The 18129-nt window shown below is 47.2% G+C and overlaps 1 protein-coding gene across 1 annotated transcript in view; it reads left to right on the top strand.

Moving 5' to 3' along the window:
• Nucleotides 1-1972: 1972 nt before the first annotated feature.
• Nucleotides 1973-18129, top strand: part of TMA16 (translation machinery associated 16 homolog) — a 28951-nt gene continuing 12794 nt past the window's right edge. Inside the window, exons 1-2 of the mRNA XM_029076524.2 lie at nt 1973-2084; nt 14628-14740. Of these exons, the coding sequence (XP_028932357.1) occupies nt 2082-2084; nt 14628-14740 (116 nt within the window). The 5' untranslated portion in view covers nt 1973-2081. The remainder of the gene's footprint in view (nt 2085-14627; nt 14741-18129) is intronic.

Raw genomic sequence — 18129 nt, 5'->3', positions numbered from 1 at the left:
TCGTGAGGCTCGCAGTCTTCATCCCCATTTTACAGATGAGGTCACTGAGGCACAGAGAAGTGAAGTGACTTGCCCAAAGTCACCAGCTGCCAAGAAGTCCCAACCTCTGACTTCCAAGCCCTTGTTCTTTCTTTCCATTAAGCCTCGCCGCTCCCCTAAGGTCACGGGTTCTAACCCCGGCTCTGCTCTTGCCTGCTCTGTGACCTCGGATGAGTCCCTTCACTTCTCTGGGCCTCGGTTCCCTCATCTGGAAAATGGGGAAGAAGATTGTGAGCCCCACGAGGGACATCCTGATCACCTTGTATCCCCCCCAGAGCTTAGAACAGCGCTTTGCACATAGGAAGCGCTTAACCAATACCATTCTTATTATCATCAGGTTGTCCCCCGTGGGGCTCCCAGTCTTCGTCCCCATTTGACAGATGAGGGAACTGAGGCCCGGAGAAGTGACTTGTCCAAGGTCTCACAGCTGACAAGCGGAGGTGGGATTAGAACCCACGACCTCGGGCTCCCAAACCCGCATTATTTATTACTCTGTTAATTTTGTTAGTGGTGTGCTGATCTTGACGCCGGACCCCTTGCTTCGTTTTGTTCTGCTTTGCTGCCCGTCTCCCCCTTTTAGACCCGGAGCCCGCTGCCGGGCAGGGATGTTCTCTATCTGCTGCCCAGTTGCATAGTCCCAGCGCTTAGGACAGCGCTCTGTACATAGTAAGGGCTCATGCATCCTCCCCAGCGCTTAGAACAGTGCTTGGCACATAGTAAGCGCTTAACAAATGCCATTATTATTATTATTATTATTAAATACGATTGAATGAATGAATGAACGAACCCGAGCTCTTGCCACTGGGCCACGCTGCTTCTATCCCGCCCGGCGGTCAGTACAGTGCCCGGCACATAATGAGCGCTTAACATGTGCCAGTATTATCATCATTATTAATAAATACTAAATACGATTGAATGGATGGATGGATGGATGAATGAGTGAACCCGGGCTCTTGCCACTGGGCCACGCTGCTTCCATCCTCCCCCTCCCCCCCGGCGGTCAGTACAGTGCCCGGCACATAGTAAACACTTAACAAGTGCCTTTATCATCATCATCATTATTATTATTAATAAATGCGAATGAATGAATGAATGAACGAACGAACCCAGGCTCTTGCTACTGGTTCACGCTGCTTCTATCCCCCACCCCCCGGGCGGTCAGTACAGTGCCCGGCACATAGTAAGCGCTTAACAAGTGCCTTTATCATCATCATTATTATCATTAAATGCGAATGAATGAATGAATGAATGAATGAACTGCCGATTAGACCGTAAGCCCGTCAAACGGCAGGGACTGTCTCTATCTGTTGCCGACTTGTTCATCCCAAGCGCTTAGTACAGTGCTCTGCACATAGTAAGCGCTCAATAAATACTATTGAATGCATGCATGAATGAATGAATGAATGAATGAACGAACCCAGGCTCTTCCTACTGGGCCACGCTGCTTCTATCCCCCCACCCCCCCCCCCCCGGGCGGTCAGTACAGTGCCCGGCCCATAGTAAGCGCTTAACATGTGCCGGTATTATCATTCTTATTAAGAATACTAAATATGATTGAATGGATGGATAGATGCATGAATGAACGAATGAATGAATGAACGAACGAAGCCAGGCTCTTGCTACTGGGCCACGTGGCTTCTCTCCCCCCCCCCCCCACCCGGGCGGTCAGTACAGTGCCCGGTCCATAGTAAGCGCTTAACAGAGACCCTCATTATTCTTATCGCCACCCGGTGGGGGTGCGGTGCGGTGGAGCCCGAGGCAGCGCGGCCAGGCCGCCGCGGAACCTTGGGAGGCCGGAACCTTCGGCGCGCGGACCCTTCGGAGCGCGGAAGCTTCGGAGGGCGGACCGGCTCGGCGGCGGAAGCGCCGGAGGCCGGAGCCTTCGGAGGGCGGAAGTGCGGGCGGAAGTTCGGGCGGAAGTGCGGGCGGAAGTGCGGGCGGAGCGGTGCGGGAGGCGGCCTCTTCCGCTGCCCTCCCCGAGGCCCACGTGCGCGGACGTTGTGGGCCCGGGAGGCGCCGAGGGACCCGGACGGAGACCAGACATGGTGGGTCGGAAGGACGGACGGATGCACGGGCGGATGCACGGGCGGACAGGCCGACAGCGGGAGGACGGGAGCCCCACCGCGGGACTCCGTGGCAGGAGGCCGGGCTTGGGGGTCAGAGGTCAGGGGATCCCCCCTCCCCCCCTTGTTCATTCATCCATTCAGTGGTGTTTATTGAGCTCTTCCTAGGTGCAGAGCATTCATTCATTCAGGAGCGTTTATTGAGCGCTTCCTAGGTGCAGAGCATTCATTCATTCAGTAGCGTTTATTGAGCGCTTCCTAGGTGCAGAGTATTCATCCATTCAGTAGTGTTTATCGAGCGCTTCCTAGGTGCAGAGAGCATTCATTCATTCAGGAGCGTTTATTGAGCGCTTCCTAGGTGCAGAGCATTCCTCCATTCAGTAGTGTTTATTGAGCGCTTACTATATGTGCAGAGCTTTCATTCATTCAGTAGTGTTTATTGAGCGCTTCCTAGGTGCAGAGAGCATTCATTCATTCAGTAGCGTTTATTGAGCGCTTCCTAGGTGCAGAGTATTCATCCATTCAGTAGTGTTTATCGAGCGCTTCCTAGGTGCAGAGAGCATTCATTCATTCAGGAGCGTTTATTGAGCGCTTCCTAGGTGCAGAGCATTCCTCCATTCAGTAGTGTTTATTGAGCGCTTACTATATGTGCAGAGCTTTCATTCATTCAGTAGTGTTTATTGAGCGCTTCCTAGGTGCAGAGCATTCCTCCATTCAGTAGTGTTTATTGAGCGCTTACTATATGTGCAGAGCTTTCATTCATTCAGTAGTGTTTATTGAGCGCTTCCTAGGTGCAGAGAGCATTCATTCATTCAGTAGTGTTTATTGAGCGCTTCCTAGGTGCAGAGCTTTCATTCAGTAGTGTTTATTGAGCGCTTACTAGGTGCAGAGCATTCATTCAGTAGTATTTATTGAGTGCTTACTATGTGCAGAGTACTGGACTAAGCGCTTAGAATGGACAATTCGGCAAAAGATAGAGACCATTCATTCAATAGTATTTAATAGTGTTTCCTGAGCTCTTACTATGTGCACAGCATTCATTCAATAGTATTTATTGAGCGCTTACTATGTGCAGAGCATTCATTCATTAATTCACTAGTATTTATTGAGCGCTTACTATGTGCAGAGCACCGGACTAATTGCTTGGAATGGACAGTTCGGCAACAGAGAGAGACCATTCATTCAACAGTATTTAATAGTATTTATTAAGCGCTTACTATGTGCAGAGCACCGGACTAAGCGCTTGGAATGGACAATTCGGCAACAGAGAGACCATTCATTCAATAGTATTTAATAGTATTTATTAAGCGCTTACTATGTGCAGAGCACCGGACTGAGCGCTTGGAATGGACAATTCGGCAACAGAGAGACCATTCATTCAATAGTATTTAATAGTATTTATTGAGCACTTACTATGTGCAGAACACTGGACTAAGTGCTTGGAATGGACAATTCGGCAACAGATAGAGACCATTCATTCAACAGTATTTAATAGTATTTATTGAGCGCTTACTATGTGCAGAGCATTCACTCATTCAGTAGTATTTATTGAGCGCTTACTATGTGCAGAGCACTGGACTAAATGCTTGGAGTGTACAATTTGGCAACAGAGAGAGACTATTTAATAATATTTATTGAGCGCTTACTATGTGCAGAGCATTCATTCATTCAGTAGTATTTATTGAGCGCTTACTATGTGCAGAGCACTGGACTAAGCGCTTGGAATGGACAAATCGGTAACAGATAGAGACAGTCCCTGCCCTTTGACCGGCTTACAGTCTAATCGGGGGAGACGGACAGACAAAAGCAATAGTAGTAAATAGAATCGAGGAGATGAACATCTCATTAAAACAATCGCAAATAAATAGAATCAGGGTGATGTACATCAACAAAATAAATAGGGTGATGAAGATATATATATATATAGTTGAGCAGATGAGTACAGTGCTGAGGGGGTGGGACGGGAGAGGGGGAGGAGGAGAGGGAAAGGGGGGAGAAGAGGGTTTAGCTGCGGAGAGGTGAAGGGGGGGGGTAGAGGGAGTAGAGGGAGAAGAGGAGCTCAGTCTGGGAAGGCCTCTTGGAGGAGGTGAGCTCCAAGTAGGGCTTTGAAGAGGGGAAGAGAATGAGTTTGGCGGAGGTGAGGAGGGAAGGCGTTTCAGGACCGCGGGAGGACGTGGCCCAGGGGTCGACGGCGGGATAGGCGAGACCGAGGGACGGTGAGGAGGTGGGCGGCGGAGGAGCGGAGCGTGCGGGGTGGTCAAATCGGCAACAGATAGAGACAGTCCCTGCCCTTTGACGGGCTTACAGTCTAATGGGGGGAGACGGACAGATAAAAACAATAGCAATAAATAGAATCGAGGGGATGTACATCTCATTAATAGCAATAGAGTCTTGGGGATGTACATCTCATTAACAAAATAAATAGGGTAATAAAAAATCTATACAAATGGGCGGAGGAGCACAATGCTGAGAGGAAGGGAGAGGGGGAGGAGCAGAAGGAAAGGGGGGGAACGTCTGCTGGGTGACCCTGGGCCACTCACCTCTCTGGCCCTCACCGACACCCTCTGGATTCGTAATAATCCTAAATAACGATGGTATCGGTTAAGTGCTCACTATGTGCCGAGCCCTGTTCTAAGCGCTGGGGCAGATACAAGATGATCAGGTTGCCCCTTGTGGGGCTCCCAGTCTTGCCCACTTTACAGATGGAGTCATTGAGGCCCAGAGGACGTGAATTGACTCGCCCAAAGTCTCACCAAGTGGCGGAACTAGAATTCGAACCCATGACCTCCATCCTCCTTCAGTCTCCTCCTCCCTCCTTCTCCATCCTCCTTTTCCCTCCTTTCTCCTCCTCCCTCCTCCATTCTCTTCCTCCCTCCTCCTCCATCCATCCATCCATTCTCCTCCTCCCTCCTTTTTCCTCCTTCTGCCAACCTCCTCCTCCCTCCTTTTTCCTCCTTCTGCCAACCTCCTCCTCCCTCCTTTTTCCTTCTTCCTCGGTTCCCTCATCTGGAAAATGGGGATTGAGACTGTGAGCCCCACGTGGGGACCGGGGCTGCGTCCAACTGGATTTGCCTGGGTCCACCCCAGTGCTGTGCCACGCAGGGCTCGAGGTTTAATCCCTTTTTTAGAGAGGAGGTGACAGGCGCAAAGAAGCAGAGTGACTCTCTCAAGGCCACAGAGCAGACAGGTGGCAGAGCCGGATTAGAACCCGTGACCTTCTGACTCCCAGACCCTTCCTTTATCCACTGCTTCCCAGTAATAATGAAGGTGCTTGTTCAGCGCTTACTATGTGCCAAGCATTGGGATAGATGCACGTTAATCAGGTTGAACACAGTCCCTGGCCCACATTCAGTAGTATTTGAGCACCTACTGGGTGCAGAGCACTGTACTAAGCGTTTGGGGATCCCACTCTAGTAGGGTCTCTCTCTGTTGCCGAATTGTACTTTCCAAGCGCTTAGTCCAGTGCTCTGCACCTAGGAAGCGTTCAATAGATACAGGGGGATGAGTGAATGAATGCTGGTTGTTTTTAAAGTCCCAGGCTTTTCCTAGTTTTTTCTTATCCGTCATTTATCCTGTGGCTAGTGAAAAGAGGTCAGGTCTGGGCCTCAGTTTTGGGTTCTAATCCCATCTCCATCATCTGTTGCCTTAAATAAGTTGCTTAACTTACCTGTGGCTGTTTCTTCATCTGGGCAGTGGGGGTGAAATACTTTTTCTCCCTTCCCCTTAAACTGAGGCCCATGGGGAACAGGGATTGGGTCCCCTCTGCATCCAATATATCTACTCCAGGGCCTAGTAGCATTTGGCACACAGTAAATGCTTAACTTCTGGTGATGGTATTTAAGTGCTTATTACGTACCAAGCACTGTTCTAAGCTTTGGGGTAGCTACTTGGATTTTCTTAGGTGCACCGGTACCCGTCCCACATGGGCCTCACAGTCTCAATGTAAAAGGGAGAACATGTATTGAATCCCCCTTTGACAGTTGAGAAAACCGGTCCAGAGAAGTGATTACTGTGAGCGTTCAAATACAACCGAATGAAGTGACTTGCCCAAGCAGACAAATGGCAGAGCTGCAATAATAATAATGGCATTTAAGCACTTATTTTATGCAAAGCACCAGTTTCCATGATTCCCAGGCCCATATTTTCACCGCTCGGACCTGCTGCTTCCCAAATATAGTGACTAACGGTGCGTCTCCTAAAGCTGTTAGCGCTGGCTCCTTTTCAACTCTGTAGTTTGGTAAATAGATGACAGTATTCATCGGGTTGAACCCTGTAATGAGTTGTCTCTATTGAATGTGTCTCTTGCTTGGAGTAGGTTTTCTTTGCGTTCAGCTACTGAAAAGTTTAGTTTGGCATGGCAATTAAAATGCGGTGATGAATTTATATAATTTTCCGTAGAATATTCTCCCCTCCTTTTAAATAACGGAGTCCTCCGGATCATCAAGAAAGGCATTTGTGAGACCTGTTGCACGAACTGGCCCTGGATCCTTAGTCTGAAGTGGCTCATCTAGGTTATCAGCTCTTTCCTTTTTCTGCCCCAATCAACCTGATCGTTCTGTCCTAAAGACAAGAAGTGCATTGAAATGGAAATGGACTTGTCATATCAAACCGCTTTGAGCCAGATGTCTTTGTTACTTGGAAAAGGCATGGACCAAAGCGGAGAAATAGCAGCTGATAAATGCAAGTAGTGTTTTTCCGCCCAACCAGTAAAATGTTGCTCTAGTGACAGAGATCCACAAACCCCCCAGCTGGAAAAAACTAGAGCTACTCTGGTGGGGAAGGGTAGGAGAGACTAGTAGGGCTGTTTTTTCCCCTCTTTAAGTGCCTTTGAGTATCTGTAGTTCATTTTGCCCTGAATGAACATGGTCCGGATTTTCTTTTTAGCATTAGAGGAATAAAAGGAATCTCAAGACGTGATCTAGTTCATCTCCTTCCTCTAGGGAGAATGAAAGTGGGTGTGCTTCTCTTCCTCTATCCCTGGATTTTATCTCTATATATCTACAAGCCTGACAGATAAGCGGGGAAGAGGAAAGTTGGGATTCATTTTCAAAACCTGAGTTAGTTACGTTTGTCCTTAGCGTCTTCCCTCTAAAAATGTGCTTGATGTAATAAACCATCATAATTGTGGTATCTTAAGTGCTTACTGTGTGTCAAGCACTGTGAACTGCTAGGGTAGATACAAGGTATTGGGTTTGCACGTGGGGACTGAAAGTAGGAAGGAGAATAGATATCGAGTCACCATTTTTGCAGGTGAGGGAACTGAGACAGAGAAGTTAAGTGACTTGCCCAAGGTCACACAGCATATACACGGCAGAGCCAGTATTAGAACCCAGTTCCTATGACTCCCAGGCTCCTACTCTTTCTGCTAGACCGACGAACCAGCACTATCTGTAGATGTTACCGGTCCACCCTAATTCAGTCCTGGTTAATTTTAAGTCAGTTGAATGACAGTTCATCACAAATCTACATTTCCATGATCTCCACTCTTCAATAAGGCATCGAGACATATCTGGGAGTATGTTACCTGGAAGATTTGGTCGCTTCTAAATGTCCTGTTTTGCCCCCCTCCTTATCCCCAGTGCGTAAAGAGGAGTCTGGAGTTTCCCGGTACTCGACTCCTCGGGGTAGTTTTGTTTTTCTCACTCCAGTGCAAAAACCATCACCTCAGAGCCACAGTTCGGATGTTAAGTCTCGGGTTGGTGCTGGAATCCATTACCCTTAATGAGCTTTCATTGCTATCTTTGCACATATACCAGCGTCTGCCAGCCATTTGTAAGACATTTTCCGTGTAGACTTTGTAATGGAACAAAAGTAAACTCACCTGAAACCCCCAGTTTTTGTAAATGAGAACTCAGCTTTTAGCCTGCCGATCCCGTTTGCGCAATGGATCAGTCAGTGGTCATTATTGAGGACTTACTGTGTACAGAACACTGTATTAAGGGCCTGGGAGGGTCCGTTGCAACAGTGGAATGGACACGTTCCCTGCCCAGAAGTGAATCGGCTGTGGCTGCAATTTAGGGCCTCAGCCTCCAAAAAGACAGCACCCGGTGGCCCGACAAAATCCCTGGCCCAACCCCGCTCACCCTAACTTGAAGCCAAACCCACCTCCGGCACGGTGGGTTCGAATACCCAGTCGGCACAGGGTGCTTCGGTGCTCCCCGTGGGCGGGCCACAGTGCTCTCAGCTCTTGGAGAGTGACGAAGGACCGAGCTTTTGGAAATAAAGCATCACCTTTGGTTCCGAGCCTCAAGCAATCAGTTGTATCGATCGAGCCTTACTACGTGCAGAGTCGGGTACCAGGAAACTCCAGACTCCTCTTTACGTGCTGGGGATGGGGAGGGGGGCAAAATAGGACATTCAGAAGCGACCACGTCTTCAGGTAACCTACTCCAAGGTACTGGTTTAATCTTCAGTATTTGGAATGAATAGTAATTTCAAAAATTGTACTACAGTGTAAAATAGCCATTTAATGTCCCAGGCCCAAATTGGAGTTGTATTGATTGAGCCTTACTGCGTGCTCTTGGGAGGGTACAATAGAAAAGATTCCTCGCCCACAACGAACTTCCAGTCTAGTAGGGCGGCAGGCAGCTGCCGTGGTAGCCTCCGTGGTCTTTGCCAGCCAGTGATTTCTCAAGATTCCTACTAGGAGGGTCCACCTCACCCAGGTGCCCCTAGGAGTTCGTTTGCCAGAAACCCTCATCCCTGAAAGACACAGCCCCAGCAGGCAGGGCTGGGATTAGGTGCCGGGTGTCCAGGTTCCCAGACCACTGGCCCAAATGTCACTAGAAGATCCGATCCCTCCTTCGGAGAGGGAGCAGGTAGATGGAAGGAAAGAGCTACAAAAATAGCATTGTACATAAAACAAATGCCATTAAACTATATGGGGAGCAGTTGGGTGGAAACAGCTGTCTAAAGGGGCATCCGCCCAGAGGTGCCCTGAAGCAAGAGGCCGCGTGTCACTCACTGGAAAGCAGGAGAAGGGTTGGGAGGCTCTGTTTGGGAATCCTCCACAGAGAGATGGTGGCCAACGGCCCCGACAAGCTCTCTGGGAGAGTTAGTATAGGGTGAGAAATGTCAGGGACCCAAACGGAGCTCTACCGCTCCCCCAGATCTTCCGCCCGGGGAGATGCGGCAGAAGTGCCAGGACATGAGACCGAGAGGACTAGAATGCAGGATTTACTCAGAGAATGACCTGTTTGAGATAAGTAGAGACCGTCTATCTGGGGCCGGGAACAGTCAGATTATCATCAGACCGTTTGTTCAGTGCCCTTCTGTCCCGTGGTCGCGGAACAGAGCGACACTGGAATACATGTACAAATTGAGTTCTCATTTGACATTTCAGGAGTTGGATGAATGGCTTTTTTTTTTTATAGCTTTCTCCGGGATCCTCCCCTTCCTTCCTCACCCCCGCCCTCCACCTAGTTTTGCAATCTCCAGCAGGAGAGTGAAGCTATCCTTCAGTCAGTCAATGCTGTTAATACAGTGCTCTGCCCACAGTAAGTGCTCAATAAATTCAGTCGTATTTATTGGGTGCTTACTGTGTGCAGAACACTCTGAGCATTTGGAATGTACAGTTGGGCAACAGGTAAAGACAATCCCTGCCCAAAGGGCTCACAGTCTAGTAAGCGCTTAATAAATACCATAATAGTAGTATGCCATTGATTCATTGGTTGGTAGGTATTGTGTCTACTGAGGGCAGAACACTACAGAATACTTAAGTCTATGAGAGAAAAGCTAAAAACACATTCTCTGCCCTCATGGAATTTATACAGCCTACCGGTCGAGACACAGACCAACAAAGTGAAATAGGAAGCGAGAAGAACGGTGGTCTGATAGGTGGTGTGTGTTAGCTGGTGGTCATTTCACTTACTCGGTCAGAGTTCAGATAACTTTCCAAGCGAGTCTTCATTCTTCCCAAGACACGTCTGTGTGCAAGACATTCGCTACCGCGGATGTGTTCACTGTGTGTTCAGCCCTCTGCGTCTTCTCCGGCATGTCACGAGGCTGATGCTGAACCACTTAACCCTGCTGCAGCATTACCCCCTAATGTAAAGAAGGATTTACAGGTGGCTTCTAAGCAATTTGACCTCAGTCCCAGTTTGGCAACGGGCAGCTTTTAAGAAGATAGTCCCTCTGACCGGTCAGCAAGCCAGAGCCTGATTTTCTCATTTGGACTACCTTCGGAGGGCTGTTTATAGAGCTAGGGAGCACCATGCTAAAAATCCCCAGAGTTAGAAACGTTTCTACTATTACAACTCCTAAACTTAAGCAACAGAGGAGCCACTCAGAAGAAAGATAAAGAGATGGGGAATCTGACCTGGAAGAGGACCCTGATTTTGAACTTGGAATTACTCTAAAACTCTGATTAACCCCATCTGTTAAATAGTACTTTAATCTGACACTCAAGAGGAATGACAGTAAATTCAAGGAAAGATTTGCAAGCACAATTGTGAGATTTATACTAGCAAACCTCCAGATAAATTCTCAGCCCCCTCCCCCCAGCCCGCAACATCCACTCAGTACAGTTCCTGGGTCATTGTGAGCTTAACAGATACCATCTGTAAAAACCGGGGCATAGTTGAGAGGTGGCTTACCCGCATGGAGCCAGCTGGGAAACTTTTTCTTGTCAGGAGAGGAGGGAAATGAGCCATTCTTCCACCTTTTATCAGATGAAGCAGGGGCTTGGCTTCACCCAGGACCACTCCCTAAGGTCAGGAGTCAAGTGCTGTTGCTTCCTGGGAAATGTAGTTTTCTCCCTAATCTTCCCTCTAACTCCCTGGTCCGTATTCAGCAGGACTTTATGGGTGACTGAAGACCGACCACCATGCAACGTGGTTTGAGAGATAGTATGGTCCAGTGGATAGAGCACAGGCCGGGGAGGCTGGGGTCCTAAATTCTAATTCTGGCTTTGCCCGGTGGCTGCTGGGTGACCTTGGGCAACTTCCCCACTCCTCCATATCCTCAACGGAAAATGGGGATTCCCTTCCCCCTATTAGACTGTAAGCCAGTCAATGGGCAGGGACTGTATCTGTTGCCAATTTGTACATTCCAAGCGCTTAGTATAGTGCTCTGCACATAGTAAGCACTCAATAAATACTATGGAATGAATGAATACCTGTTCTCCCCCCTACTTAAACTTTGAGCCCCATGTGAGACAGGGATTGGGTCCAACCTGATTAAGTTGTGCATACCCTAGTGCCTAGTAATAATAATAATGCTGGTATTTAAGCACTTACTATGTGCCAAGCACTGTTTTAAGCATTGGGATAGATACAGGGTAATCAGGTGTCCCACATGAGGCTCACAGTCTTCATCCCCATTTTATAGGTCACTGAGGCACCGAGTGTCTTGCCCAAAGTCACACAGCTGACAGGTGGTGGAGCGGGGATTAGAACCCATGACCTCTGACTCCTAAGCCCGGGCTCTTTCCACTGAGCCACACTGCTTCTCTAGTAACTTGACACTGCAGTAAGTCCTGAGTGCTTTGTGAAATTAAATAGAGCATTCAGTCATATTTATCCAGAACTCACTGTGTGCAGAGAACTGTATTTGGGAAAGACAACACAACAGTAAACAGTGACCATCTCTGCCCACAACCAGCTCACAGTCTCCCAGGCAAAGCCTCACTGCCAGCTGTTTCACTAACGAAGCTAAGGTGGCCAAACCACAATCAATAGTTAATAGGCAACCGGAAGGAGAACCTGGAGGTTTTGATTGTAACAAACATTTCCTGAGGGTTTAATCTTCAGTATTTGGAAAAAAGAGTTATTTCAGAAATTGTTCTACAGTGTAAAATAGCCATTTAATGTCCCAGGCCCAAATTGGAGCAGCGAATTGCTTAGCTCTGTTAAGCGGTTGCTTGATTCTAGCGTGATTGGCTATTTATAAAGAAAAGCTTCTCCCTCTTCAGGTTCAAAGCCTCTTCCTCTCAAGCCTCTTCTTAACACTTCATTTGAACTTGAACCTCACCAGCTTTTTGGCAACTAATTTTATGCTGGGTAAATAGGAAAACTTTCTGACTTAATTTATTCCGCTATTTGTGTATTATTCGAGGAAATGTATCATCAGCATCATTAGAGAAGCACGTGGTCTTCTGGACTGTGAACCCACTGTGGGCAGGGATTGTCTCTATTTGTTGCTGAATTCTACTTCCCAAGCGGTTAGGACAGTGCTTTGCACACAGTAAGTGCTCAATAAATACAATTGAATGAATGAATAATGAGAAGATCATGGACTTGGGAGTCAAGGACCTGTGTTCCGATCCCGCCTCTGCCACTGGCTTGCTGTATGACCTTGACCAAGTCATTTAACTGTTCCATGCCCCAGTTTCTTCATCTGTAAAATGGGGATTCGATACCTGTTCTCCCTCTTAAACTGGAGCTTCCTGAATGACAGGGACTGTGTTCAGCCTGATTATCTTATGAATACCCCAGTGCTTAGCAGTGCTTGGCGCAGAGTAAGGACTTAACAAATGCCATCAGTGCTTCATGAGAACAAATAATTGGCTTTTCAATTAAAAAATCCCTTACCGTGACTCAAGTGGAGGCTACGCTATAAGCAGGTTGGGTTCAGTCTCCAGATTCACTGGATCCAGGGTCTAAAGGGGAGAGAATAGAATATTTAACCCCTCCTTTTACAGATAAGGAAACTGAGGCACAGAGAAGTTAAGCAGCTTGCCCAAGGTGGCACATGGCCTACGCTTAGTGGATAGAGCACAGGCCTGAGAGTAAGAAGGTCCTGAGTTCTCATCCTGCCTCCGCCACTTGCCTGCTCTGTGACCTGGGGCAAGTCACTTCACTTCTCTGTGCCTCAGTTACCTCTTCTCTGAAATGGGGATTTAGAGTGTGAGCCCCTAGTGGGACGACCTGATTACCTTGTATATATTCCCAGCGCTTAGAACAGTGCTCGGCACATAGTAAGCGCTTAATAATAACAATCATATAGTAGTAGCAAAGTGGAGGGTGGTTCAGGATAAGGTAAGTGGAGAAAGATGTCATCAAAGAGACATCTGGGAGATGCCTTGTAGAAGTTTTTCGTTTAACAGATCACCAGTCTAGCCAGTGAGATTTGAATTAAACTGGAAGTTTTCTGTGGTGGACCTCGTTTGAAAAGCTGTTTGTTTATACATTCAATTATAGTTTAAGTTTGGGGGCTCCTTTCAGTTGAAGGCTATGTGCTTATTAGTGATCAGACATCAAGGGCTATAATTCTGTCAGGATATATTGCCCTCTTTCATAGGAGAGGAACGTTTTCTGTGGTCTAAATTTGTCATCTTTGGTAAATATCCCTACTCTGGTCTACCGTTTGTTTCATAAAGAACGTTGTGGGAGTTTTTGACCAGAAGGTTTCAATACTACTAAAAATGTCATTTTCTGTTCGTTGGGGGGAAAGGAATCTATTAAGAGGCTGGCAAAACTCCGGATATGCCATTAATATTTCCCTTTGATCTAGTTTCTTCCATTATGTTTTCAGAGAGGTTGGAATCCATTTTCATTTATTGTTCTTTTCTGTCGATGTCAACTTTTCCGGCACTGGCAAGATTTAGGGTTGCAAAAGTAAGAATTGACAATAACAGAAACGTTGCATTAGGAAACTTGCAAAGCAATCTTATTGCTAAGATTTTTAGCTAATCTTAGCTAATTTTACGCTCTCCAGAAATGACAGCCTGGTAGGGGGAATCAGCAAAATACTGACCCCAGAAATTAATTCTTCAGTGTGCAGATAGATGACAAAAATTAGGGAAGCAGCGTGGCTCAGTGGAAAGAGCCTGGGCTTGGGAATCAGAGGTCATGGATTCGAATCCCAGCTCTGCTACTTGTCAGCTGTGTGACTGTGGGCACTTAACTTCACTTAACTTCTCTGTGCCTCAGTTACCTCATCTGTAAAATGGGGATGAAGACTGTGAGCCTCACGTGGCACAACCTGATTACCCTGTGTCTACCCCAGCACTTAGAAGAGTGCTCTGCACAAAGTAAGTGCTTAACAAATCCCAACATTATTATTATGCCCTATTGAACTCACCGATGCATCAGATACACAGTTTTACCTTTGTTGGGAGGAAACCATTTCGTCATTGCTTGGATTTCAAAAAAAAAGGCATCGGCTAATAATAAATGACCTTTTAAAATACCTTCATAAATGTAATTTTTTGGTGTCACTTTTATTCTTTTATTCAATTTTATGCTTTTCAGTTAATTGCACCTTGATTCTTGTGGGGTTTTTTTCCTACCCGCCTTTTTATTTATAATCTGCCTCCGTTCTTTTTCCGTTATTGCTTGATTGGTAGTGGTCAATGAAACTGAGTCGTTCCACTTTAAATTACTGTTGTGAATGATGGCCACTAAAAAAAATAAAAATAAAAATGCGGCTAACTGGGTCTTTCACTGACTGACTGGGTCTTTGCTGACCTTTCAATAATACTCACTTTTGTAGTGGGCCTAACAGCTCATTGCTGAGGAAATCATCGACGAGAGGAATCATCTGTGCTTCTTATTGAGATGCTTCTGCTCTCTTTCTGAATTTCAGCCTAAAGCACCGAAGGGGAAAGGTGTAGGACATGAGAAGAAAGTTATCCATCCTTATAGTAGAAAAGCAGCTCAGCTCACACGAGAAGCTCACAAACAAGATAAGAGAGAAAAGTAAGTGATTTTCCAACACTTGCGTTGTATGTTGAAGAGCCATTTGGAGGATGGTTCCCATTTTCTTAGTGTCGAGGCTGAGGATATGAAGGTAGACTTTAAGCTAGACTATAAACTCATTGTGGGCGGCAAACGAGTCTGCCAGCTCTATTATATTGTACTCTCCCAAGCGCTTAGTACAGTAATCTGCACAGTAAGAGCTCAATAAATATGATTTTTTTTAAATGGTATTTGTTTAGCGCTTACCATGTGCCGGGCACTGTTCCGAGCACCTGGGTAGATTCAAGGTAATCAGGTTGGACACAGTCCATGTCCCAAATGGGGCTCACACTCTTAATTCCCATTTTACCTGTGAGGGAACTGAGGCACAGAGAAGTGAAGTAACTTGTCCAAGGTCACACAGCAAACAAGTGGCAGAACCGGGTCCTTCTGACTCCCAGGCCCATGCTCTGTCTACTGGGTCATGCTGCTTTCTAAATGATTGATCGAAGGTAACCGGCCAGCCTTTTGACTTGGGATTGACTTGTGGTTATTACTTGTAGGAAGGTGCCCTGAACTTTGCCGTATTTCTTCCCCGGGAGGTCTAGTGAGAGAGATGAATTTTCACCCTTGGAGAAATCGGTGGAAATATCATTAGACTGACAGAAATGTGGTCGGCTTAAAAGTTGCTCAAGGAAACACGACAGGTTGTGTTCCAAGCATCGACCCTAGACGCAGCACCCAGGGCAGAAGGCGGTGGGCCGGTCTGCCGAGCTTGGCTTGCCAAAATTTGGTCTTACCACAGGAACTGTGATCTTGGGGTGATGCGCAGTCCCGAGCCCACAACTTCAAGCCCCTGCCGCCATTCTGTGCCCTCTGCGACTCTCCCGTGTTTCTAGTCCCATGGCTCCGGACTTGAAATCTGTATTTCTTGAAGGACAGGAGTGTGGGCAGGGACCTCAGTGTCGTTGACCTTCAGTTAGGTTTTTGGGGCTTTTTACCTCAGCTTTGAAGAATGTCTTCTGTTACCTCCCTAAGGATGGCCTGTCCCGTTTCTCCCCCCCCTTAGTCTAGTCCCCATAGCCGCCACTCATTTCATCTAAACCTCAGCCCTCTCCTGGCCCTCAGCCCGATCTTCCAATCATGAGTTCCGGAATCACACTTTTGGGAAGCGATGAAACGGTTGAGTCAGCTATTCTGAAAAAGCTCTATTGATGGTGGTGGGTGAAAAATGATCTCTTGTCCCTAAAGAGAGTATTGGGTTTTTTTCAGTACTGTCTTCACAATTTTTCTCACTTGGCAAGTCTCATTTCCTTCAGACTGAGTCGTCGTCTTGCTTCTTAATTAGCTTCAGTTGCAGGTTCTCTTGTTATTGATCTCAAACCACATAATATTGTTGCAGGTAGACAAAACGGTGGAACAGATACACTCCCACCAGTCTGTTAGTCCTTTCTTCTCTGCTTGACTCTGCTTGACTCCTTGACTCGTCCCTCTCATTCACCCCACACATCCTATCCGTTACCAAGACCTGCCGGTTTCACCTCTACAATATCGCCAAGATCCGCCCTTTCCTCTCCACCCAAACGGCTACCTTACTATTATGGGCTCTCGTTATATCCCGGCTAGACTACCGTGTCAGCCTTCTCTCTGACCTCCCTTCCTCCTCTCTCGCCCCGCTCCGGTCTATTCTTCACTCCGCTGCCCGGCTCATCTTCCTGCAGAAACGATCTGGGCATGTCACTCCCCTTCTTAAACAACTCCAGTGGTTGCCTATCGACCTCCGCTCCAAACAAAAACTCCTCACTCTAGGCTTCAAGGCTCTCCATCACCTTGCCCCTTCCTACCTCTCCTCCCTTCTCTCTTTCTACCGCCCACCCCGCACGCTCCGCTCCTCTGCCGCCCACCTCCTCGCCGTCCCTCGGTCTCGCCTATCCCGCCGTCGACCCCTGGGTCACGTCCTCCCGCGGTCCTGGAACGCCCTCCCTCCTCACCTCCGCCAAACTGATTCTCTTTCCCTCTTCAAAACCTTACTTAAAAATCACCTCCTCCAAGAGGCCTTCCCAGACTGAGCTCCTCTTCCCCCTCTACTCCCTCTGCCATCCCCCCTTTACCTCTCCGCAGCTAAAGCCTCATTTTCCCCTTTTCCCTCTGCTCCTCCACCTCTCCCTTCCCATCCCCACAGCACTGTACCCGTCCGCTCAACTATATATATTTTCGTTACCCTATTTATTTTGTTAATGAATTGTACATCGCCTTGATTCTATTTAGTTGCCATCGGTTTTTATGAGATGTTCTTCCCCTTGACGCTGTTTAGTGCCATTGTTCTTGTCTGTCCGTCTCCCCCGATTAGACTGTAAGCCCGTCAAACGGCAGGGACTGTCTCTATCTGTTGCCGACTTGTTCATCCCAAGCGCTTAGTACAGTGCTCTGCACATAGTAAGCGCTCAATAAATACTATTGAATGAATTGAATGAATGCTTGTTAACTGTGACTGTTGGCATTTTATGTCCTCCTCGTGGGTGGCATCTTCATTCATGCATTCAATAGTATTTATTGAGCACTTACTGTGTGCCGAGCACTGTATTGAGCGATTGGAATGGACAATTCGTTGTCCTCTGTTTTATTTACTGTTTACAGTGTTTCCTCAATTTCAGATGTGTTTGTTGGAGGAGGGAACAGTTTTTACATGTGAAATCATGTTTTGATTTTACCTGGGAGTCAGAGGACTTGGATTCAAATTCCATTTCTGCCATTTCCCTGCAGTTGACCTTGAACAAGTCACTTCACTCCCATGCTTAAGTTACCTCACCTGCAACATGAGGATTTAATGCTGTCCCCCCTCCTACTTAGACCGTGAGGCCCATATGGGACACGATTATCTTGAGTCTACCCGGTGCTTATTATAGTGCTTGGCACATAGTGTGTGCTTAACAAAAAACCCAACCTCACTCAAGGCCTTATCATCCTGGAATTTAATTCCTATAACAGACTCTTTGCTGAGTCTTCCTCTCTCTTGTTCTATTTTCTGTGCAACAGAAAATGTACTCTCTTGTTTCCCTGTAATATATTTTAATGTCTGCCTCCCTGACTAAGCAGGGATCACTCTACTTAGACTTCCAAGGTTTCAGTATGGTTCCTGCACAGATTAAGTGCTCAAATTCCATTGACTGATGGGCTTCAAAGGCCTTCACCCTTGAACTCCTTTATATTTTCCATCTCTCCCGTCACATTCCCGGGCTCATGCTCTTCGTTCAGGTGAGCAGAGCTACTCGGTATCCTGTATGTGATCCTGTTTTCGAACCACCACACACCACCGCCTGTGCTTGGAATCTAGAATGTATTTCTACTTCACTCCCCTGCTTCTTCCCCTCACTAGGTCAAACGCATTCTTTAAACTCTGGACTATAAAC

The sequence above is a fragment of the Ornithorhynchus anatinus genome, chromosome 12 (assembly GCF_004115215.2).
Source record: "Ornithorhynchus anatinus isolate Pmale09 chromosome 12, mOrnAna1.pri.v4, whole genome shotgun sequence".
In the NCBI taxonomy this organism is placed as follows: Eukaryota; Metazoa; Chordata; class Mammalia; order Monotremata; family Ornithorhynchidae; genus Ornithorhynchus; species Ornithorhynchus anatinus.
This window is presented reverse-complemented; position numbering and strand designations above follow the sequence as displayed.